Genomic DNA, 23,740 nt, shown 5'->3' with positions numbered 1-23,740 from the left:
CTGGATTTTGCTTCCCGGAGTAATATCTTGAATCACAGACGCAGGATTAAATAAATGAAAATGTCAACCGTCCCACGCGGTCGTCGAGCGCGGTTTGATTTTTGCCAAGAGTGAAAAGCTTAAACGGTTGCAGATGCTGAGGTTTTTCCCACACAAAACAACAGGAAAGTCACCATCCCTGGTGACCTGCCAGTGTCCAGTCAGGTGCTTGCATATTTTTTAGGAAAACAGGTGCTGAGTTCCCAGCCCTGCATCTCCTTACCTTCACCTGGGCTGGCTGTAGCTTCTCACTGGGCTCAGCTGAGCTTCCATCCTCCCCGTTTCTTCCTGTTTACATTCCACTTTTTCCATCTCCCCTCCACCGCCCACACTAATGTCAGGCTGTCGACTCATGAAGCTTGGCTAGGTGAGATGCAGCCACGGCAGGAAGCGTTTGGGATGGGGGCCCGTTGTACTCCGTCTCTGATTAATCTCCTTCTGTTCCTTGATTTTTACAGTTAACAAGCACAAGCCGTGGATTGAGAGCACTTACCATGGCATTGTTACCGAAAACGACAACACGGTGCTCCTGGACCCGCCCTTGATAGCGTTGGATAAAGATTCGCCGCTTCGCTTTGCAGGTAAGGGGGTTGCATTCGTTGAATTAGGCTAACCGCGTTTGGTAAGAGGCCTTCCTTCAAAGCCAAGGTTCCTGTGACGTAGAAAAGTATGCATAGTTATTCCATCATAGACCCACTGTATGTATGGGAGAAAGGCAAAATGGTCATGAGATGGTGGAATGATGCCGGAAATACATTTGAGAAACGATTGCCAGAATATTCACTTTGAATACAGTTCACGTGTGAATATTTGGCCTGTGTGTTTTCGAATAGTGTGAAACTCAACCCGGGGATGTATCCACTGGGGTCGTGGAATCAAGAAAGGCTGGTGTGTGTGGTTGTGTGTGTCCAGTTGCAACTAGCCCTGACTTATCTTCCACAGCTCCATTGTGTGAGGGGCTGGTGGCAATCCGCTGTAAAACGAACTCGAATCAATAAAGGAACGATAAAGCCTCTTGGCTTCATTTGACATAAGGCGATTACATGCAGGAGAGCATGTGGCATTCATAACTGTGAACGCAAGCTATCAATTGGAGATTTGTCAGCATCAGCCTTTTGTTAAGGAAAATCTTTGGCCACCTTCAGCCTGGTTTTCCAGCCTGACGTGCCCAAAAGCCAGAGAACCACCTGCCCATTACTGGATTTCCATTTTGATCAGCCAAGCCAATTCCTGGCTTGGCTGCAAACCGCAGATCAAGTTCTCTATCCTGTACCCTCTCGCCTTTTTTTTTTTTAACGCAGCATGCTTTCCTAGCCTGGCCTCTTTCTCCCTCCCAAGTTATTGGGCTGGTTAGGGACTGCAAGTTCTCAAGAACAAAGCCGCTTTGGATCTTGTGGCAGTGTTAAATGGCCGAATTCACACGTCTGAAAAAGGAAGGGGCTATTCTCAGCAGAAGAATGCCTGCAGACCATTCCCCGTGAAGAAGGATGAGATGTTTGAATAGAGCAGAGGTCTTCAAACTTGGCCCTTTGATGACTTGTGGACTTCAACTCCCAGAATTCCTCAGCCAGGCATGTTAGTTTAGTTATTGTTAGTGTTGGTTTCCTCTTGAATGTGGATTTCCCATCAGGGCAAAGGCTGGCTGGCCTTTGGGAAAATGGTGTCTCCCAAGGCCTTGGGAGAAGGCCTTACTCACGCTTTCCAACAGATCTAAGGCTGAGCTCAACCCAAATTTGGGAATGAAGCTGCTTTGGCAACCTGCGGCGATAAGAAACGTCAAGCCAGCAAGGCAGGGAAGCTTTGCAAATCAAAGTTTTTGATGCTGCTAATTTTCAAAAGAGACGGAACGCTGCTGGCGGCCTTGTTTGAAGGCACATCTCGAGACGGCCTTCCAAAGCTAAACAGATTCGTGCTTGATGGTTGCCAGGGTAGGATATGACTTAAGAATCTTTTCCAGGGCACCTGGAGCTCTCTGGAAGAAAATTACAGAACACAGATTAGGATATTATAACTGAGAAAAGCAGAATAAATGTAGTGCACCCTGTGAGGAAGGCTGTTACTTAAACACCCTTTGCCAGAGACTGATTTTCAGACCTGTTTTTCAATCTGCCCGAAACGGAGCCAAGGGCTAAATGCAAAGAGCTGTTCTCTTTTCGTGGCGCCGGGAAGATTTAGATAAGGCATTAGCGGCAGGCCTCTTGACGTATGGTAAATTGCTTTGAAACCTCTCCTTAATTTCAGACGTTTGGGGGTTGTTTTTTTTTTTTTTTTTTGAGGTTCCCCTAGAATATAAAGGGACGCAGTGGCTCAGTGGATTAGGACGCTGAGCTTGTCCGATCAGAAGGTCGGCAGTTTGGCGGGTCGAATCCGAGCGCCGCGTAACAGAGTGAGCGCCTGTTACTCGTCCCAGCTTCTGCCAACCTAGCAGTTCGAAAGCACGTAAAAAGTGCAAGTAGAAAAACAGGGACTGCTATGGTGGGAAGGGAACAGCGTTCCGTGCACCTTTGGCGTCCAGGTCATGCCGGCCACCTGACCACGGAGACGTCCTCCGGACAAGCGCTGGCTCTTCGGCTTTGAAATGGAGATGAGCACCGGCCCCTAGAGTTGGAAACGACTAGCACGCATGTGCTGGGGGACCTTTACCTTACTGGAATAGTACATTAGAGGAGAGTGTTCCGTTCCTCAGCCGTTTGTGTCTGGACAGGCTCAAGGGCAGAAGAGTTGCCATCGTGGCTTGCAAACTCCGCTTTGAAGGCCTGTTCCTTCTCTCCCTGGCAGATTAAGCACTCGCAAAGCAGGTCAAAAGCATTCTGCAAAGAGGGGGACGAAGGGGAGGCTTCGTTGAGAAGCAGAGATGTGAAAAGCTGAAGAGGCTCCAACCTGCCTCTCTTGGGTAGCCCTTTTTAAGCCGGTGGGACATTGCCACGCTCTGGTTTTCCTAATCCCGACAGCCGGGGGTAAAACGTAAGAGTCTTTATCCATTTTCCACGAGAGACCTTCAAGCAAGGCACCGTAGCATAGCATCGCTCCCCTCGAGGCGACTCGAGCACTTCATGGCAGTGAACAAGGAAGTCCAGTTGCCTCTTGGGAAAAGCTCCTTCGGGACAACCGGGAGCCAGACGACGGAGAACCTCCATACAGCCATCTGAAATCGGTCAGGGGCGGGATCAGCTGCTGTCGAAGCAATTCCCGCTCGGGTGGGCTGGGGGGCTCGTGGCCCAGCTTAGATTTGAAGGCTGTTCCATTGAGGAGCGTCTGGATTGGCAGGGACTGTCCCAAGAGGGTCAAGGATTACAAAAATTAAATAAATAATCTGAACTTGAGATAAAACCCCGGGCTGGCAGCAGGCCGAGCTGCTTAGACATTCTGCGAAGCGTGGGAACAGCACGGCCAAACGGGCGGGAGAGGGCCGAGTGGCATCCGAGACCCACCCACCCCAAATTGGCTTTTATTGCGCTGTTTGGAAATGAGATTGGAACTCGCTGCAGCCGTCTTAAATCGCTGCAAGGTGACCTCTTTTCCAAAGCGTGCCTGGGGCCTGGTTTCTGGGCTTGAAGAAAAAAAAAAAAGTGGAAATTGAATATATGGGGGCCTGGCAATTCTGATGCGTTTATGCTTGAGCGCAGCGTTTAAATTTGGGGGTGTGTGTTTTTTTTAATTATTATTTTGTTTCGAAGTTTTCAATCTAATGTCTGCGTGTTTGACCTTTTTCTCATTTCCTCTTTTCAGTCTTCCCTGGAGATTTGGGTTATCTTTTCTCCTCTTTAGAGAGTTTTGAGCTGACCCCTCAGCAAGGAAGGTGATGAAGAGCTCTTTGTACCCCGTTTTTTTATATTATTATTATCATCAATATTAACCCACTAACTTTTGCTACGAAATTGGGGAGGCGGGGAAATGGGCACTTAAAACAGAAGATCCTGTCATGCTTTTCGGCCCTGAGTTTATCCACCCACTTTCTCTTCTCCCTCCTGGCCTCCGCTTCTCCTACCTGACCTTTTTCCTTGGCTTCCCCAATCCCCTCTTTTTTTTAAAAAAATAAATCAATAGAAAAATGTCGTTTTTATTAATCCTTGGCTGGAAATATCAGTAAATCAGATCATCCATTGGAGAGGTAGGCGGCGGCGGCGGTTTGAAACACAGCCTTTTTCACACACACACACACCGAGCCTCTTCTCAACGGCAGCGGTGTTTTTCCAAGGGACACGTGTTATTTCCGCTGAAGTTGACGAGGTGGCATGCCCCGTACAAGACCTGCAACCGAACTGGCAATGCAGTCATCTTAACTGCAGTTAGGAAAGAGAGAACTCCGTCCGCCGGGCATTTTGAAAATTCCTAGCTTTTGTAAATTCCGCCTCTTGCCTTCTCCCCCGTTCCCGAATTCCACCCTCCGGGTCCTCTGCTGCCGAATTGGTCAGTGGATTAAATTGATAGTTCCAACCGAGCGTGGCTTTGCAGAGAATATTGCCAACTCTTGTCCCCTTGACCTTCAGGCACCGAGACGGAAGTTTGAGTCAGGATGAGTCCCGGCTCATCTTTTCCCCCTGGGGAGCCGATAGCAACGCCTCTAGCCGGAAGACGTAAAACTGGGATGGGTTGTGCGAATGCATCCGTCTGCCAGCTGCAGTTTCCTGGCGCACACAACACGCTTGTTTTTAGCGGGATAGGTGGACGCCACCCGCGACTGTGTGCGTCTCTCCCCAAAAGCCCTCCGTCCGTCCTGGCGGATTTTCCAGTCTGCCCAGCTAAGATCCAGAGAGAAACGATAAAAGGAAAAAAAAAAAAGCAGGGAGAGAGTTATTACTGCATCGGTGCTATTGAAATGGATGCCTGAAAAATTGGTATTTCTGCATTCCTCCTCTGGTAGTTCCTTTTGGGTCCCTGATTACTTCTGCTGTTCTTCTTTCTTTCTTTTTTTAATATACATATATATATATATATATATATATATGTATATATACTGCTCAAAAAAATAAAGGGAACACTTAAACAACACAATGTACTGTATTTAATAGTAGGATGTGTTATTTTCTGTTTCCTTTATTTTTTTTAGATATATTATATATATATCAGATACATTGCACAGGAAGACGAAACCCCCCCCCCCCAAAAAAATCACTTGGCAGCATTTTGATGAGCGACAGTGCTGAATCTTCTGCATCCATTTGAAACTCTCCCCTCCACCACCCCCCACCTCACTCCCCCCCTTCCTGATTTGATAACGAGTGTTTTTTTTAACTTCTCTGAGGAAGCCCAGTCCCGGTGGCTTTGACCATTTATGCTTCCGGCCTCTCTGCTTCTGTTTTGGGGAACCCGGCGTCTTTGCCATAGTCTAGAGTTTCTCAAGCGCTCCTGTGGAAATGCCTGCCTTCTCTTTTTTTCGACCACCTCCTGCATGGATGAATGCAAAGGGAATTAATTGCTTGGCAATCCAGATGTCTGCCTGCGTCGTCTTCTTTTTCTCCCCCCCAAATACGGACTAAAAAAGTTCCCAGGAACGGCCCAAACACGAGTTCCTTTTTGCTTTGTCCCCCCCCCCAAACCCACCCCCCTCACAAAAACCCTGGCTGCTAACTGTTGAGTGACACCTGTTCCAAATTCACACCTCTGTGTGTGTGTGTGTGTCTCCTCGTGCACGCATCCCCGTTCGAGATCCGTCTTCCTTGTCCCAGCTGCCCAAAAGGGACTATCCGAGCTGCCCCCTTGGCCTCTCCTAGGTGAGATTTGCGGATTTAAAGTTCACGGCCAAAATGTCCCTTTTGAAGCGGTGGTGGTGGATAAATCCACCGGAGAAGGGCTGATCCGAATCCCAAAGAAAAACTGGACTGCGAACTGCAGAAGGAATATACGTTCACCATTCAGGCCTACGATTGTGGAACAGGACCGGATCGGGCCAATATGAAGAAGTCACACAAGTAAGCGATGGACGGGTGGGTGGGTGGAGAGGGAGGGAGGAAGTCATTGAAAATGAGCTTTGCGTTCCCCAAACTGATCTGGTTTCTGCTTTTTTTAAAAAAAAAAAAAATCCCGGTGGGAGATGGGTCTATGGTTCGTGCCCGAAAGCCAACAACAGCGACGGAAGAGAGCGTGCCTCCCGGTTGCGTCTCGGCACGCGGGGTTCCAAGTCGGAAAGGGTCATTTACTGTAAGCGTGGGTCAGGTTTCCTCCTTGCAGCGTTTGCTTGGTGCTCAGAATATCCACTTTGGAGGAAGTAATCAGCTGCTTTGAGATCCTGGTTTGTAAAAGGGAACAGAATACTTGAAACCCCCCCCCCCAAGTAACTGATGGAGGTCAACAGCTCTGACCGATGTGCAGGTTGCTTCCTTGCAGGATTTATGGGGACAGAAGCAATCTTGTTTTAAGGATTTGCACATTAACCTTTGGAGTGTTTTCCATCTGCATCTCTCTCTCCCCCTCCCTCTTTCCCTCCCCCCCCCTTCTTGTCCTGGAGTGGGGGGAAAAAAAACTTGTCTGCATTATGCTTTATAGTACAGTTCCTCTGATGACATGCGTTCCTTTGGCTTTTGCTGATCCAGAGTGATCTTAACAAATCCCAAGTCTTTTCGGTAGGACAGAGAAAGCTGATCCAAGCGTCTTTTTCAGAAGGGTTCAAGAAATCCGAAAGATATGATGGATTTTTTAGACTTTTTGTTAGAAGGTTGCTTAGTCTGCTGAAAGGGCAGAAAGCAAGATGGATCTGCAGCTAGTCAGGATAAACAAGGATACATCTCTTTCTCCCGCCCCCAATTAGGTTTAATTTCTCATACATGGGCATCCCTTGATGCTTTCTAAACAGATCTTAGGTTTTGCTAATGGAACTTCAGAGGCAAAAGGGAGAAAGAATCTTGAATATCTCTGGTCTGATTTTTCCCTAATAGGAGGTGACTCTTAAGGTAGCAAGTTGTTATAGCTCCCTGCCGTTCCCCTGCTTTGACCTTTTAAAATTATTGCCCAGGAGAAATGTAGGGGGGAGATGGCGCTGTAATAAAAGCTGTCTGCTCCAGCTAATGGAGCCCTCGCCCTTTCTTTCTTTAACTGCCGTAATTGATGGCTTATAATAAGGCCTGCTGCTCATAGCTGAAAAATCAAAAATTCGGAGCTGTGACTACAACACGATGAGAAGCTGAGCAGCGAAAGTAGCTTTTGTATCTGGCGAGGAAGGAACTCCCAAGGCCGTTCATCTGCACCCAGCAAAGCTAGCCAGCCTCCTTCCCCACTGGCTAGCCGTGTCCAGGGAATCCTGGGAGTCGAAATCCATACATCTCAAAATGGACAGGGCTGAGAGACACTGCTGTCCGTCAGCCGTGGCTGCTGGGTCTCCCACTCCCCAGCTCCGCCTTAAGGTAGCCTAGACTCCAAGGGATCGTCTCTTTTTCATCGTCGTAACGTCCGGTGGTAGCCAGCACCCTTTGGTCAAATGTAGAGTGCAACCCCAAAGTAGACCCAAATGTAAAGTAGAGTTAACTCTGGAGAGTCAGCGGATGAAAGACCCAACGGGAAACTGCAGCACACGGCTGGCTCATGTCTAAGGGATTGTCCACTAGAGCCAGGTACCAGGGGTAAAGCAACCTCGGCTCTTTTATGACTCGTGGACTTCAACTCCCAGAATTCCTGAGTCAGCTGTGCTGACTCAGGAATTCTGGGAGTTGAAGTCCACGAGTCATAAAAGAGCCGAGGTTGCCTACCCTTTGCCTCTACTATACCTGTGCTTTTGGTTTCGCTTCTCATCCAAGAAGCTTCTTCAGCTCTGACTGGATGGTGGGGCGTGAAAGGATCGATATTCCTTGCAGCCAGCTGGTCACTTGCATTTTTTTTTAGAGAGCCGTTGAGGCCACTTGGAGGCTTATCTGTATCCTCAAGGTGCCAATTGTAGTCTGGCTCTCTCTTCCCAGAGCCACCGTGCACATCCAGGTGAACGATGTCAACGAGTACGCGCCAGTCTTCAAAGAGAAGTCCTACAAGGCCACGGCAATCGAGGGGAAGCGGTACGACAACATCCTGAAGGTGGAGGCGGTGGATGCCGACTGTTCCCCACAGTTCAGCCAGATCTGCAGTTACGAGATTGTCACTCCAGAGGTTCCCTTTGCCATCGACAAGGACGGTAAGGCAGACGGCTGGCTGGCTGGCAACAGGGGCCATTTTGGATAGCGGCCCCAATCCCAGCTCCCTGTCATGCAGGGATGCCCGTCCTCTATATTTGCGACCGGCCCGCTCTGGGTTTTTTTGAACCTGGGTCTCCTGCCTTTGCCAGGTTACATTAAGAACACGGAGAAGCTGAGTTTCAGCAAGGAGCACCAGTACAAACTCACCGTCACGGCCTACGACTGCGGGAAGAAGAGGGCTGCCGAGGACGTGCTGGTGAAGATCAGCATTAAACCCACCTGCAAACCAGGCTGGCAGGGTGAGTCTTGTTACACACACACACACACACACACACACACACACACACACTCCTTGCTTGAAGCTTCAAGCACCAAAAAGGCTGCTGGCTGCAACCTCTCTGTTGTTGGTTTCAGGCTGGAGCAAAAGGATGGAATACGAACCCGGGACAGGGGCGCTTTCTCTCTTCCCCAACATCCACCTGGAGACCTGCGACGAGGCCGTCACCTCCGTCCAGGCCACCGTCGAGCTGGAGACCAATCACATCGGGAAAGGCTGCGACCGAGACACCTACTCGGAGAAGTCCCTCCACAGACTCTGCGGTAAGCAGAAAGATCCCAGGCTTCTTGTGTGTGTTTGTGTGTGTGTGTGTGAGGCTAGGTGAGCATCTCTCGGCTGCGGCAGGGATGTTGAAAAGAGGCACAGAGGCCTTTCCCTCCGTGGGGGCCTAATGTCCCCCCCCCTTGCCCAGACCAGATAAACGAAGATGCCAGGTAAGATAAGATGCCAGATTTTCTCAGCAAGGAGCAGAAAACTGCACGTGGCAATCGCGAGAATCAGCAATTCCCCGCTAACAAGCAGATCCGCATCTTTCCTTGGAGGCGAAAACCGGCCCGCTTTTTTTAAAATTCTGTCTTAATGTCGGCCTTGCAGGGGCTTCCTCGGACACGGCAGAGCTGCTCCCTTCCCCCAGCAGCACGGCCAACTGGACCATCAGCCTCCCGACCGACAACGGCCACGAGAGCGACCAGGTCTTCGAGTTCAACGGCACTCAAGCCGTCAAGGTGCCGGACAACGTGGTCAGCATCAGCATGAAAGAGCCGTTCGTCATTTCCGTCTGGATGAGGCACGGCCCCGGGGCCAAGGAGAAGGAGACCATCCTCTGCAATTCGGACAAGACAGGTGAAAGGAGCGGAAGGGCGCCTGCCTGGCTCGTGATCCCCGCGCCTGGCCACCTTCGGCCTCTGCCATAGGACGGCGGTGACGTCACAAAAAGACTGCACCACCAACATCTGCTGGAGAGCAGTAGACTAAGATATCATTGCCTCTCCATAGCAACCCGGCTGCGGGCGTGGCATTTCAGCCTGTCTGGGTTTTGTGCTGGTTCGTGAGAGACAGTTTCCTTCTCCCTAGCGCAGAGCCGCCCACCCCCCTCCAACCCCTTGGGCACCAGGCACCGGTTCCGTGGAGAGAGGTTTTTCCGCGTGGTTTTGTGTGCTGCCTGCATCCCACGGATAGGGGCTTTGCTTGTTTGTGCGGACCGGTTGCTGGCGTGCCGCAGCCCGGTACCGGTCCACAGACCAGGGGTTGGGGACCCCTGCCCTAGCAGTCATCAACAAGATGATTATTCGGTCTATTTGGAAACACAACAGAGCAAATTTGATTTCTCCCCCCCCCTCCCAAGAGAGAACCCTTCGCTCTCCCGTCCCATATCCCCCCCCCCCCCCCCCCCCGTCTCTCCACCCTTGTCTAGTATTCTCTGAGCAGGTTCAATGTCTGGGCACCGCAAGCAGTCATTTCTAAAGTGGGCGCGATTCCAGGAGGAGTGTAATTGCTTGGGTTTCGCAGTGGAGGAAAGAAAAGAGGGTGCTTTGTCACTTGGAGACCAGCCTGACTTTGCAAAAGGCGCTCGCTCGCTCTCTCTCTCTCTCTCTCTCTCTCTCTCTCTCTCTCTCTCTCTCTCTCTCTCTCTCTCTCTCTCTCATTGGCTCCAAATGAATTTAATTAGGGAAGGGTCCAGAAAGAGTGACAAAATGTATTTATTCTGAGCGAATCCAGGGAAGCGGCTCTAGAAAGGGAACTGTAAGCTTCGTCTCAGGCCATATCAAGTGTTCTCTGTCACTTAACAAGAGGGGGATATCTGGGGAGGCTGGAAAGAATTACTTGAGAAAGGGAAGCTTGGAAACTGATCATTATTAGAAACATATGCTGACTTATTTACAATCCTGTGAAGGTCTCCCTTCCGTGGTGCTGCCAATCCCCACCATGCATTTTGACTTCTGGCTCTTAAAACTCTCCCTTCCTGGAGGCCTCCAAGCCTTCTGCGCCCATGGTTAGCGTTTATTGGACATTAATAGGCCAATTATGGGCCTGGAGTTAACATTTTTAAGTCCTCGTTTCCGGGTGTCAGGAAAAAAGAGGGCACTGGGCTTGCACATACTATGCTACTTAGCTGTGGTTTATTGGCTCGGCTTGAGTTGGCCTGGTTCCCACCGAACCAGGGGGGAAAGTTCTCCTCCTGTTATTAGCTCAAAGCTGGGACTCTTCCAGATGTTGTGGGCTTCCCCCAGCTGCAGCCAGGGAGGGCGGATGATGGCAGTTGCAGTGACCAGCACTGGAAGGGACCCATGACTTTTTAAGAGCATCGGATGCTCCGTGCGCCGGAGATCGGAGGCTAATTCTGACCTTCTTGTGCAGACATGAGCCGTCACCGTTATTCCCTCTACGTGCACAATTGCCGGTTGGTCTTCCTCTTCCGCCAGGATCCCTCCGAGGGGCAGAGTTACAAGCCGGCCGAATTCCACTGGAGGCTGAATCAGGTGGGCCCCCAAAATACTTCAGCCACCCTAGCTCAGTTCCCCTCCGTTGATTTGCAAAATGGGTGGCCTAAAGCAGAGGCCCCCAACTTTCTGGGCACCAGGGACCCGTTCTGTGGAGAGAGGTTTTTTCCCCCGCGAACTGGAGGGGTGCGTGGTTTTGTGTGCTGCCGGCATCCCACGGATGGGGCTTCTCTTGTGTGCGCGGACCGCTTTCTCGCATGTCGCGGCCTGGTGCTGGTGCACGGACCGGAGGTTGGGGACCCCTGGCCTAAAGGGGCTGTAAGTTAGGCCCCTTGGTTCATCTAGTTGAGTGGTAGGCAACCTTGGCTCTTTTATGACTCGTGGACCTCCACTCCCAATTTCCTGAGCCAGCCACGCTGAGGGAAGAGGGAGAGCTGAGCCAAGCTGGCTCAGGAATTCTGGGAGTGGAAGTCCACGAGTCATAAAAAGAGCCAAGGTTGCCTACCCCTGCTCTAGTTGGTGGCCCACAACCAAGGCTTCAAGCCGATCCTCCCCGGGGGTGCCCGATCTTGAATTACTATCCATCTGCATTAGATTATGACCTTCACTGGCCCCATCAAACCCAGATGACAACCTCATTAAAACCTCCCTGACAGATAACTGATCTGCTTTCCCTTGGATCACCTCCAGCAAAGGATCCTTGTTTGGTGTCTCCACTGACCCTGTTTCCTTTTAACCTCTAGTTCAAGCTACGAATCTTTCGCAGGCAGAGCTAGGATCGGCTCCTGTCCTTCGGGAATAGCAAAAGACAGGTTGGCCTTCCTTCCACTATTTCTAAAGCCTTGGCTCCTCTTCCAGGTTTGCGATCAGGAATGGCACCACTACATCCTCAATGTAGAGATTCCGGTGGCCACGCTCTACGTCGACGGCGTTTCCTTTGATCCCTTCCCGGTGACCGAGGATTATCCCCTTCACCCCTCCAGGATAGAGTCCCAGCTAGTGGTTGGAGCTTGCTGGCAAGGTAAGCCACCTTCGAGAGTTTTATCCGGATGGCTTGTGGGTGGGCCAGACTCCCGTTTGGGGGTTAAATGACCTTCAACTCACCCAATCGGAAGCGATGGGCCGACCGAAACAAAGAAAAGTTCGAAAGAGTAGCTGGGATTTAATAAAGACAATCAGATCACACAGCTACCCACTCTCCGAGTTGCCTTTCGCCAGAAGCCCTTCGTCGGTTGTCATCTTGAAAGCTGTTGGCGAAGGAACAACGTAGGGCGAAGGACTGGGTTAGGAGCTCAAGGAGATCCAAAACCCAAAGGTTTTTGAGAAGGCTCTCGCCGGCTCTTCCTTTACCCGCCATAGGTTGTGTGCGTGGGGTTGATTGGGATGTTCGCCAGGGTAATTGAACTGAAGTGCGGCATGTGATGGCGGTTTGTTAGGGAGGGGCCCTAAAAATGCAGCAGCCAATAGCTTAGCTAGCATTTAAAGCAGGTTCAAACAGCCTTTCGCCAGGGACCGCGTAAGGACTTCAGCCGTAGCGTCGAACTTGATGGCTGAAGGCTTTTTTTCCCCTCATCGGCATCCTCCGAAAACGGGTGCTCAGATTAGTCTTTTAAGAAGGCAACATTTTTGCACTGCAAAATCGGATCCAAATTCACCTGTGGGGTTTCAGCCCCCTTTTGGCTTTCCCTTCAGAATTATTCGATCAGGCGCTGGAGAGTCCCTCCGCAAGGTCATTGCAAACTTTTGCTTAGCTGTTTTTTATTTTGTTTTATTTAGAAAATTTATACAGCTGCCTCCTCGCCCACGGCCACTCTTAGGCAGCTCAACAAGCAATAAAAACACAAGATAGACGATGTATAAAACTAATAAAAAAAAATAACGACCTCCCGCCCACTGGCGATGGCACGCGATTAAATAAGCCATTGGATGCACTTTGCACTCTGGGTTCCTCAGCCCTGCTGGCAAAAACCAAGTCTTCGGGCCCTTCCGAAAGACTGTCAAAGTGGGGGCCAGTCTAATGTCTGCACGGATGATGTTCCAAAGGAAGGGAGCCACCACAGACAAGGCTCTTCTTCTGGGTCCCTCCACCTTGGGCCGAACTGCGACAGGTGAATTATCCAGGCCCTACCTAATCCGTCCGCTCCTGTTTTTTTTTTTTTCTTCTTCTTCTTTTTTTCTTCTCCTCCCTGATTCTTGCTTCTCCGCAGAGTATACGGGAAATGAGAATGAGACCGACAATGCAACAGAGAATCCTGCAGGTTGCTGGCAGTCTTTTAATTATTATTTTTTTAATGCTTTCGTCTCCCAAGGCACGCTGTGGCGTCATCACACGTTAGCATGACCGGCCAGCATTGCATTACTTAATGACCATGGGAGGGACACATAATCACCTTGTCGAGCTTTTTTTTCCCCTTCTTTGCATTGCACTTTTTGTGCGTTTGTGTGTGTGTGTGTGTATATATATATACATTCATTCATTCATTCATTCATTCATTTCCTCTTTTGTTTCTCCTCCCCTCTCCTCTTTTAGCAATAACCCCTCATCGCGCATTTTCATACGCAGGTCGATAAGCCATGAAATGAACTAGGTTGAGAAGTCTCCTTGGCCTAGCCCGGGGGGGGGGGTGTCTTCAAACTTGGCCCTTTGATGACTTGTGGACTTCAACTCCCAGAATTCCTCAGCCAGGCTGAGGAATTCTGGGAGTTGAAGTCCACAGGTCATCAAAGGGCCAAGTTTGAAGACCCCTGGCCTAGTGGTGGGGGGGTACTGCAGGGCGGGACCTGTCATGGACTCTTCTCATTGGCCCATAGTTCCTCAGAATTAAAACAGCCAACCGAAAGCAAGTGTCTCTGTGATTCCACTTCCTGATCCACAAGGGATCCTCTGCCACGGAAAGCTCGCTAGCCCATCCCAATCTCTTGGTCACAGGCTCATACTTGGGGAGGCCCAGGGAAAGCCGATCCTAAGGCGGACGCCCCCCCACCCCAGAAAGCTTCCTTGGAGAGAAAAAAAGCAGGAGTTTCCCAACCTTTTGGGTAGAAAAGTAGTTCTTTCAAAATACTTCCTTCAGCTACGGATTTTTATCAATGGGGGAAATAGGAGAGGACCGCTAGAACAGGCAGCGTTCCAGATTGGATAGGCTCTCCTAGCCTTCATCGGTGTTTCTTCAACCTGGGCAACTTTTAAGACGCACGGACTCCGACCGTCAGAATCCTGGGAGTCGGACTCCACGCATCTTGAAAGTGGCCCGAGTTGAGAAACGCGGACCTAGAGCAATTTATACGATCTCCCAAGGATTATTTCAGGGAAAACCCACGCGAGGGCTGGATTTCATGAATCGATCACAGGGTGGAAATGTAGCAGCCCCCATCACCTTTCTTCCCCCCCTCCCCCCCCCCAATAATCCCGGCTTTCCCTATATAGTTTTCCTCCTGGACATTTGTCTGCCTTTCCGCTGGGTTGTAATCGTCTTGCCTGTTTTAGACGAGCTGTCTTCAAATAAAGGTGGCCAGACCGACGCCCTTTCAAGAGTCCCCTTGATTCCACAGCAAGGCCCGCTCATCCCATCCCTTCCCCTCGCTGCATGAACGAGCGCCTTGATTTCCCTTTCCTTCCCCATCGTGCTTGAGCGTAACTGCAAGTCGACCTCCGGAACGGGCAACTCACTAACTGCATGCCGTTGGAAAGCGAAGCCGTGCACGGTTTCGCAAGTGGCGCCAGGCCAGGGGCAACCGAGCACCTGAACTAAACGTGGCCGCTGTTCCCTTTCCCTCCTCCAGGTGGGGACCAGCGGATGGCTCAGTTCTTCCGCGGCAACCTGGCCGGCTTGACCATCCGCTCTGGCAAGCTGGAGAGCAAGAAAGTCATCGACTGCCTGTACACCTGCAAGGAAGGGCTGGACCTGCCCACCGCGGACGGCGCTGCGAAGGGCCTCAAGGTACGCACACGGCTGACCGCTGCGGATAGGGCCAAGGGCCACCTCGTGAAGGCCCAGAGAACCACTACCAAGCCTCCAGACTGCTTGGGCCGCGACTCCCGGGATGGCTGGGCAAAGCGGAGGCCCACAGTTGGTTCCGCGTTTACCGACGTTTTCTTGCTGCTTTTAACATAAAAGTGCCAGCTGCTTGATTTAGCAGAAAGGTTTTCTTGCCTTCGTGGCAGCCCGTGGCCTCTCAGCTTCCCAGAGCTGTAAGCGTATTAAATGCCTCTGTGTAGTGCAACGCTGAAGTGCAGTATTAGGGGCAGCGCAGCGGTGAATAGAATGTGAAGGATGTGTGTGTGTATAATGTGTGTTCTGATTTGCGGTTTTTACTTGTGTATAGTGGGCACGGTGAACAGTACGTAATTTCGTTGTGAATTACACAATGACAGTAAAAATATTCTGTTCTGTTCATTCTATTCTATATTCTATTATTCTATTCTATTCTGTATTCTATTCTTTTCTATTATATTCTACATTCAATTCTATTCTATTCTATTCTATTCTATTCCCTTCTTTTCAGATCCACATGAATCCCAGCCAGTCAGCCCTGAGTTTAGAAGGGGACGACATCGCGCGGTTCGACAAAACCATGCAGCGCATCTCGTACGTGAACTCGCGTCAGTTCCCCACACCCGGCATCCGGCGGATCAAAATTACAAGCACGGTGAAGTGAGTCTTTGCAGCGGTTCGGAGAAGAGGAGATGCAACCGGGGCTTTTGACTCAGCGGGTGCTTTTGTTCAACGGGGCGGGACGCTCGCCTGGTGGCCTCGTTCTCGCCTTCTATTAGGATGGGGCTGCTAGGTCTGGATTCTCGGGGAATCTAGCCGAACAAAGAGTAACAAGGTCAGGATTGGATAATGTCGAAGGCATCGAACGCCTTGTGCAGTTTTGTCAAGCGTGGCAACTTTTTAGACGGGTGGACTTCAGCTCCCAAGAATTCTGGGCGTCGACGTCCACTCGTCTTACGAGTTGCCAACGGTTGAGAAACACTGGCCCAGGGTTAGACTGCCCCGTGGGAACCCACCAGCCCCACTGATGGGGCCCCCTCCCCCACGCCTTCCCTCCCCAGGTGTGCCGACAAGGAAGCCTGCCTGGCCATCCCGCTCGTGGAGGGCTACGTGGTGGTCTTGCAGCCCGAAGAGCCCAAGATCAGCCTGAGCGGCATCGACCACTTTGCCCGCTCGGCTTCGGAGTTCGAGAGCCCCGAAGGGGTGGCGCTCTTCCCGGAGCTCCGCATCGTCAGCACCATCAGCCGGGAGGTGGAACCCGAGGGAGAGGGAGAAGAGGATCCGACAGGTGAGACCCGCAGAGGCCACACACGGGAGCGCTCTTGGTTTCTCAGGCGATCCCTTTTCTCCAGAAATGGGACAGAGCAGCACCTTGTCCATCAAACCGAAGCCTAAGTTAATTCGGGGGGATATTTTCCCTTCGGCCGAGCTTTGCCTTTTTGATCTGTCTTTTTATTCTGCCCTGAAAGTCAGCGGTGGATGCGGGATCAGATTCAGCGGTGTTTGAGGGAGATGGGCAGTGGGAGGGAGGGAGGGGAAGAAAGGAGGGAAGGAGAGGGAGGAAGGGAGGGAAAGGAAGGAAGAAAGGAGAGAAGGAGGTGGGGCGTTTCTAGTAGTTAAGGCCCCAGACTAGAAAGCGGGAGACTGTGAGTTCAAGTCTTGCCTTAGCCGTGAAAGCGAGCTGGGTGACTTTGGGCTAGTCCAGGGATAGGCAACCTCGGCTCTTTTATGACTCGTGGACTTCAACTCCCAGAATTCCTGAGCCAGCCACGCTGAAGCCAGAGGGAGAGGTTCCCAAGCTGAGCCATGCTGGCTCAGGAACTCTGGGAGTTGAAGTCCACGAGTCATAAAAGAGCCGAGGTTGCCTACCCCTGGGCTAGTCCCTCCCTCTCAGCCCAACCTACCTCACAGGGATGTTGTCGTGAAGAAACTAGGAGGAGAAACACGTGTTGGATATGCCTGCTGCCTTATTTGTACAAGTAGTAAAGGCGGGATACAAAGAAATATATATTTTTTAAAGATTGCGTATCTGGCAGTCAGGACACGCTAGGCTAGATGAACAGAGAAGCATCCGGCGCCCGGCGTACGCAGCACAGATTCCGTGGACAGATCCCAGTCTGGGAAACAACTTGATGAATGGGACTTTCTCTCGTTTCCTGCCTCCTGATGGCTTTTCCCCTCTCTTCTCCCTTCCAGTCCAAGAATCCTTGGTGTCCGAAGAAATCATGCATAATTTGGACACCTGCGAAGTCTCGGTGTTGGGGGAGGAGCTGAACCGGGACCAAGAGAGCTTGGAGGTCGACCTGGTGCGGCTGCAGCAGAAAGGAATGGAGATGAGCAGCTCCGGCCTCGGCCTCATCCTGACGGGTATGCCCCCCCATCCCTCCCACCCACGGAGAAGGTTGACACCTTGCGCTAAGCCGCAGCTGTGTTTCCAGGACCCTCTAGGTCAGGGGTCTTCAAACCTGGCCCTTGGATGACTTGTGGACTTCAACTCCCAGAATTCTCCAGCAAGCATTAGTTTACTCTCTTGTCATCCCTTCCTCTGCAATCTCTCCGCTTTAGTGGGAGGAGAAAGACAACCACCCAGGCGTGCCTGGCTGAGGAATTCTGGGAGTTGAAGTCCACAAGTCATCAAAAGGCCACGTTTGAAGACCCCCTGCTCTAGGTCCTAAACCATGGCTTGCAAGCTGCGATAACGGTGTGTGTGTGTGTGCGTGTGCGTGCACGTTTGCCAAACACAGCCTCCCAACCAGCACCGATTTTAGCTGACCCGTGTCTGCTCTCCGCAGGGGTGGACACCATGGCTAGCTACGAGGAGGTTTTGCACTTGATCCGGTACCGCAACTGGCACGCCGTCTCGCTCTTTGACCGAAAATTCAAGCTGGTGTGCTCGGAGCTCAACGGACGCTACATCAGCAATGAATTTAAGGTGGAAGTAAGTGAGGGAGCCTCCTCTCCTGTTAGGCTCCAGGATTGTTGGGGGTTGTGAAACTGGACTTTCCCTGGAGAGGAACTCAATGGGTTGTGGCCTTCTGTGGTTGGAATCGAAGAAGACCTGTGTTTAATGAAGTTGAACGCAGGAGGAGAAGCCACCAGTTCATCCTGTTAATCCTGTTCAAAATAGCCTCCCCCGAGTGTGCTGGGTATAAGAGGCGGCAAAATTTCTTTTCTTTTGCCCCACAACAACAACAACAACAAGAAAAAGTAGCACCTCTGGAATCCTTGAGTGGTTTCTTTCTGTTTCTCTAACTCAGCATCTTCCAGATGGTGGACTTCAACTCCCAGAAGCCTTGGCAATGGGGGAATTTGGGGAAGAGGACCGTCAGGTTGTGAAAGATAGACCAGTCAGCAAGGCGCACACACAGACACACACACACAAAAAAAACCCACACACACACAAAAACACACCGAAAGAGAGAAAAGACAATGAAAGCAGGTCCATTCTGCTGATTTCCTAAAACTCTTGTGTTCCCCTTTCTCCAATCTTTTGTGCGCCAGGTGAACGTCATCCACACCGCTAACGTCATGGAACATGCCAGCCACATGGCTGCCCAGCAGCCCCAATTTGTGCAGCCTGTCCATCACTCCTTTGTTGACCTCTCAGGCCACAATCTCGTAAACCCTCACCCGGGGTTTTCCGGTAAGGATCACATCCCTTCCTTGAATCTCCCCCGTTGCCATTTCCAACAGCCCTCCAGTTTTTGGAGAGGCAATTGCTGAGATTCGACTAAACCAGGCTTTAAGACGGGTGGACTTCCAACTCCTAAAATTCCCCAGCCAACCAGCCATGCTGGCTAGGGAATTCTGGGAGTTGAAGTCCACCCATCTTAAAAGTTGCCAGGTTATGGGAAACACTGCATTAAACCAATTGCGTCTGATGAGCGCTTAAACTTAGCCCCTCCTGCTGGGGATCAGGAACAGCTCGTTGTAAAAAAAAAAATCAAACAGGAAAAAAGGGATGATATTCGGGAACGCCTCATCATCAAAACTGGTGAGGTCAGTCTCCTGTTTGTCGCCACCGTGTCATGAAAACGACAGCAAGCCTAAACACGCGGAGAGTGGACCGGCGGCAAAACTACATCGTTTGGTCCCTGCCCATCTTGGCATCCTCCGGCTCTCGAGAAGGGGTGGCAATTAGAAACGTACTCGAGACGAGAGGGGTCATTTTTGTGAAGCGTTTGGACATCTGCTTCACAAGACTTCTGCTGCATAAATAACGCCAGCTGGGAACTAGATCCCCGTTACGTGAGTCAGCCCGTCCCTGTGAAATCTACTCTCCCCAGATCATTTGCTCTCCTTCCCCAGAACAGGTTAATAAATAAATAAATAAATGCATTGCTGTGCTTCCCGGTCCTCCAGTTAAAGCCTAACTTAACCTCTTCCGAACGCTGTTTTTCCCCAGTGGTTCCCAGTACCGCCACAGTGGTGATCGTGGTGTGCATCAGCTTCCTGGTTTTCATGATCATCCTGGGGGTCTTCCGGATCCGAGCGGCCCACCAGCGGACCATGCGGGACCAGGACTCCGGGAAGGAGAACGAGATGGACTGGGACGACTCTGCGTTGACCATCACGGTTAACCCCATGGAGGTAAGGCCTCTGGTTGTAGACCTCGTCTCGTCTCGTCTCGTCTCGATAACATAACTTGGGAGTTGCCTTTATTGGGGGCCGTCGTGGGTGGGGCCAGGATTTCAATCCCGCCTTTTGGAGGTGACCTCGGGGGCCCTTTGGGTTTACAAGCAGCATATTTAAGCCTACTTGACAGTGTCCAAGACACGCGCGGCCCCTTTCGCACCCGTGCGACCCGAAATATCTCTCGGTGGTGCCCTTTCCTCCTTTCCGCTCTTTTTCTCCCGCGGCCTGTCTGTTCTCCCCATAGCTCTGAGAATCGCTCTCCGACGAGACTTGAATCTCAGGCTGGGACGGGGGAGGGACTGTCCCCCTGGGGTTCTCTCTCAAGGTCTCTCTCTTCCCCCCCCCTTTGAGAGACTTCAACGGTTTCTCTGTTTCCCAGACCTACGAGGACCAGCACAGCAGCGAGGAGGAAGAGGAGGAGGAGGAGGAAGAGGAAAGCGAAGACGGGGGCGAGGAGGACATCACCAGCGCCGAATCGGAGAGCAGCGAGGAGGAGGAGGGGGGCGAGCAGGAGGAGGACCCCCAGCACGCCAACCGGCAGCAGCAGTTGGAGTGGGACGACTCCACCCTGCCCTATTGAGGTCCTCCCTCCCACGCTCCCTGCTCGCCTCACCGATTTCCTTTTCGTTTCGTTCTCTCGCTCCAGAGAGCGCCAGGACAAACCACTTCCCTTCCTTTTCAGGGGTCCCCAGGGTAGGGGGGGGGCCTGACAGCCGCCCGGGCCCCCAAAGAGTTGGCCAGTCTCCCTTCTTTCCCACCTTCCTCCCCCCTCCGTGTGTCGGGCGTATCCGTTCCCGATTCCCCGCCTGTAGAAATGTAGCTAGCACCTCTCCTCTTTCGGTTGCTCCCCCCCTCCCCTCCCCTCCAGTGATTGGATTGTACTGGTTTTCCTCTTTTTTTTTTTTTAACTTGCAAGGCCTTGCCTTGTGTTCTCTGCTCCCGGGGCCTCAAGTCAATCCCGGCTGCGCCCCCCCTCCCTTTGCAAAAAAAATAAAATAAAATCCCCTTTCCCAAGTACGGGTGGCTCTTAAAGCAGCTGCCCCCCCCCTTTTTTTAAAAAAATTTCCCGACTTGCTGAGAAGGCTGCTTTAATGACCCGCCGGGAAGGTGTGTCTTCTCAACACTTCTAAAACGGGCCCAGCGCTAATGCTTCTTCCCCTTCCGTTTTTTTCCTCCACTTTAGGCTTTTTTTTTAAAAAAAAACTTTAATTTTATACATACATACATACATACATACATACATACATGCATATATATATATATATATATATATATATATATATATATATATATATATATATATGTATGTATGCTGCCTTCCCCACTCATTCGTTGACCAAGAGCTATCTTTTTCTTTTTTTAATTTAGTCTTTTTTCTTAAAAAAAAAAAAAAAACCCTTGGTTTGATTTTAGCTGATTTTCCTCCCTGTGGCGGTTTTCGAACTCCCATCCGCTTTTCCTCCCTCTCCTCCCCCAACCTCTAGTGCATGTGTAAAACGGGCAGAACGGGGTCGACGCTTAGGAGACTTAACAGACTTTTTAATATTTTGTAAATACGTCGGAACTATGTAATTATGTCACTTGTGGTAGTGGGAAAAAAAACAAAAACAAAACATGGCTGGGGGAGGGAGGGAGGGAGGGAGACGACCGTGCTGAGGTTTTAAAAAATGGGGGGGGGAATAAACCCCACCACGTTGACGATGGGAGAATCAAATCGTGAAGCATGACATAAGCAGCGATTTAAGGCGTGTTTTTTTTCCCCCCCCCAGAATTCCTAAGGCAGAAGCCTGGGATGGGTTTTAAAGTTAGTGCAGAGAAATGAACGGCGACCGGAGGCGATGGACTTTGACTGCAAATTTCATTACGAGGTCTGTGGGACGGGTTCTTCCCTTTTAAAAAAAATAATAATGTGTGTGTGTGTGTATGTGTATATACATATACACATACATACATACACACTTTCCGAAGGGGGGGGGGGAAAGGTTGGCTTTTAACACGAAAGGCACCTTCTCCAGCCGCCTTCGGACCCAACTCCGTTCGCCTCCTTGGAGGCTACGTGGCTTTAGCTTCTCCTGTTGTTTTATTTTCTTTTTTTTTAACGAAAGCAGATTGCACCCAGGAGCCCAGCCACCCTTTAAACCTGGTCCCCTCTGGGTTTACACTATCACACTACACGTCTCAGGAGTTGAGCCAAAGCAGGCCAGATCCAGAAAGCATTGCGGTCCAAATTCACCTCCGCTGCTGTTTTTGCGTCATTCCTTTTTTTAAAAAAAAAAAAAACACACCACACACACACTCCTGTTCATTCCTTTAGCTACAACACTAACTTGAAATGTGGGTGTCTCTTTTCTTCAGCTTTTTATTATTATTATTGTTATTATTATTATTATTGGGGAGGGGTGGGTTCTTTTGTATAGCCCGAATGGATGTGGCTCTTGCTTCCTCTAAAGCTTATCGCATCAACATTCCAGATAACGTTGAAAGAGTGATCCAAGAGATCGAAACCCACCCAGCGTTTCACAAAAGCTTGCCTGGATGATCTGTGCCAGAAGCAGAACGGTTCCCCCCCAAAAGCAGTTTACACACCGGTAGTGTCAGGAATATGTTACCTTCTCCTGGGGGGGGGGAGAGGGCTGGCGGGGAGGGGGGGAGTGAGGAAAGGATCTTCTCCCCCATTTAAGATTTTGTTATTATTATTTTTAAAAATGTGCTTTTCTGGCTCTTCCCTGCTCTGTGGCCAAAGCAAAATCCGTTTCTAATCTTGCACAGAGCACCTGCCCATCCTCGGCTTCTCTCCAGGTACACGGGGTAGATCTGCCCAAACTCCAAACTGGCAAAAGCACACACACACAAAAAAATAGGAGGAGAGGGATTTCAGCTGCAAAAGTGTAGAAAGTTTCCCCCTCCCCCCTTTTTAATTTGGGGAGTGGGAGTGGGGAGTGAAGAAAGAGAAAAGGAACGTTGTGGCAGAACTATTTGAACAGGTAGAATTTTCCATTCGGTCCTGGCCATCCCACCTTGAAAAACGGTCTGCCTGTATCATTTTGGGTTGGGGGGGGGGTTGTTGCTTGAATTACACAGACACACACACAGAGGCATCCTTTGAGAACCTTTTTTCAACTGCCAAACCAAGCATGCAGGGTTTCCTTTGGGCCAATGTGATCTCTGCAGTGCCTTTGGCAACGGGACAGTCTGGAAAGCCAAATGCAGTTTCACTTGTTCCCCCCCCCCCCAGTTAAGTCACCACCACCACCCCTTTCACAAAAGCAAAAAAAGAACAACAACAAAAACCCCAACAACCCCCCCTCCCCCTGACTGAGTGATTTAACAGGCAAGGGAAGCTGGTTGGAAAGATTCTCACTGGGGAACACTCTTTAACTTTTGTGTCTGAATTGTCCTGTGTTTTATTGTCACCGTGTAGAAAACCTTAGCCTTTTTCTCCATGATCCTGTCTCTGTTAAGCAACTGTATTTTAGAGACTGTAAACCTAATCATGTCCACGCCGCCGCCCCCACCCCACCCATGCTAATATGGAAAGGCTGTAATTTTTTTTTTCCCCTCTGATGCATTTTGTAGCCATCATGGGTCTAACATTTCAGATGTGTATATTGGTAAATAGGTCACGTTTGGAAAAGTCTGAGCTACAATAAATTTCTGGTTCTAAAAAAGACAAGATTTGCTGTCATATTTGAGTTGCCTTAGTACTGTGTCTGTCTGTCTGTCTATCTGTCTGTCTATCTATCTATCTATCCTTCCTTCCCTCCATTTTCCTTTCCTTCCTTTCTTCCGAAAATCCTTTGTCCAAAAAGACAAAAGCCTATGTTTAGCTGGTTAACTTAGAATTTAAACTCAAAAGCTGCAGCCGCTAGTATTTTACTGGTTTTTTTTTCCCTTTATTAAAGGTTAACCCAGCTACAGATTAGGAGGAATACCGCAGTGTTTATGCCAAAGTTTCCAGTTTTCTTCAGATAAGGAGGTAGTCTAGCAATCAACTGGACCCATCCAGTCCTTTGCCTTTTAAATGGGATTTAAGCCCAGGATTGTAGAGGTAACTTTTAGCCTTATGGGTCTGTCTTTTCTCCTGTAAGCAGCGGGCCTTCCTGTATATTTGTTTTTTTAAAGAAATGAACCAATCTCTTGGCCAAAAGGAGGTGATGTTATAAAGTTCCCCCCAAATCAGTTCAGCATTGGATAAGT

General features: G+C 50.3%; 1 protein-coding gene across 1 annotated transcript in view; it reads left to right on the top strand.

Annotated features, from left to right (window-relative positions):
- Positions 1-21,517, top strand: part of CLSTN1 (calsyntenin 1) — a 28,981-nt gene extending 7,464 nt beyond the window's left edge. Inside the window, 18 exon segments of the mRNA XM_083375604.1 lie at positions 498-620; positions 5,754-5,842; positions 5,845-5,951; positions 7,929-8,137; positions 8,288-8,437; positions 8,553-8,738; positions 9,070-9,318; positions 10,834-10,955; positions 11,775-11,937; positions 13,124-13,174; positions 14,697-14,854; positions 15,420-15,568; positions 15,970-16,196; positions 17,105-17,275; positions 17,701-17,846; positions 18,410-18,551; positions 19,314-19,498; positions 19,923-21,517. Coding sequence (XP_083231730.1) covers positions 498-620; positions 5,754-5,842; positions 5,845-5,951; positions 7,929-8,137; positions 8,288-8,437; positions 8,553-8,738; positions 9,070-9,318; positions 10,834-10,955; positions 11,775-11,937; positions 13,124-13,174; positions 14,697-14,854; positions 15,420-15,568; positions 15,970-16,196; positions 17,105-17,275; positions 17,701-17,846; positions 18,410-18,551; positions 19,314-19,498; positions 19,923-20,123 — 2,828 coding nt within the window. The 3' untranslated portion in view covers positions 20,124-21,517.
- Positions 21,518-23,740: the final 2,223 nt, after the last annotated feature.

Source organism: Vipera ursinii (assembly GCF_947247035.1).
Source record: "Vipera ursinii genome assembly, chromosome: 17".
Classification (NCBI taxonomy): domain Eukaryota; kingdom Metazoa; phylum Chordata; class Lepidosauria; order Squamata; family Viperidae; genus Vipera; species Vipera ursinii.
This window is presented reverse-complemented; position numbering and strand designations above follow the sequence as displayed.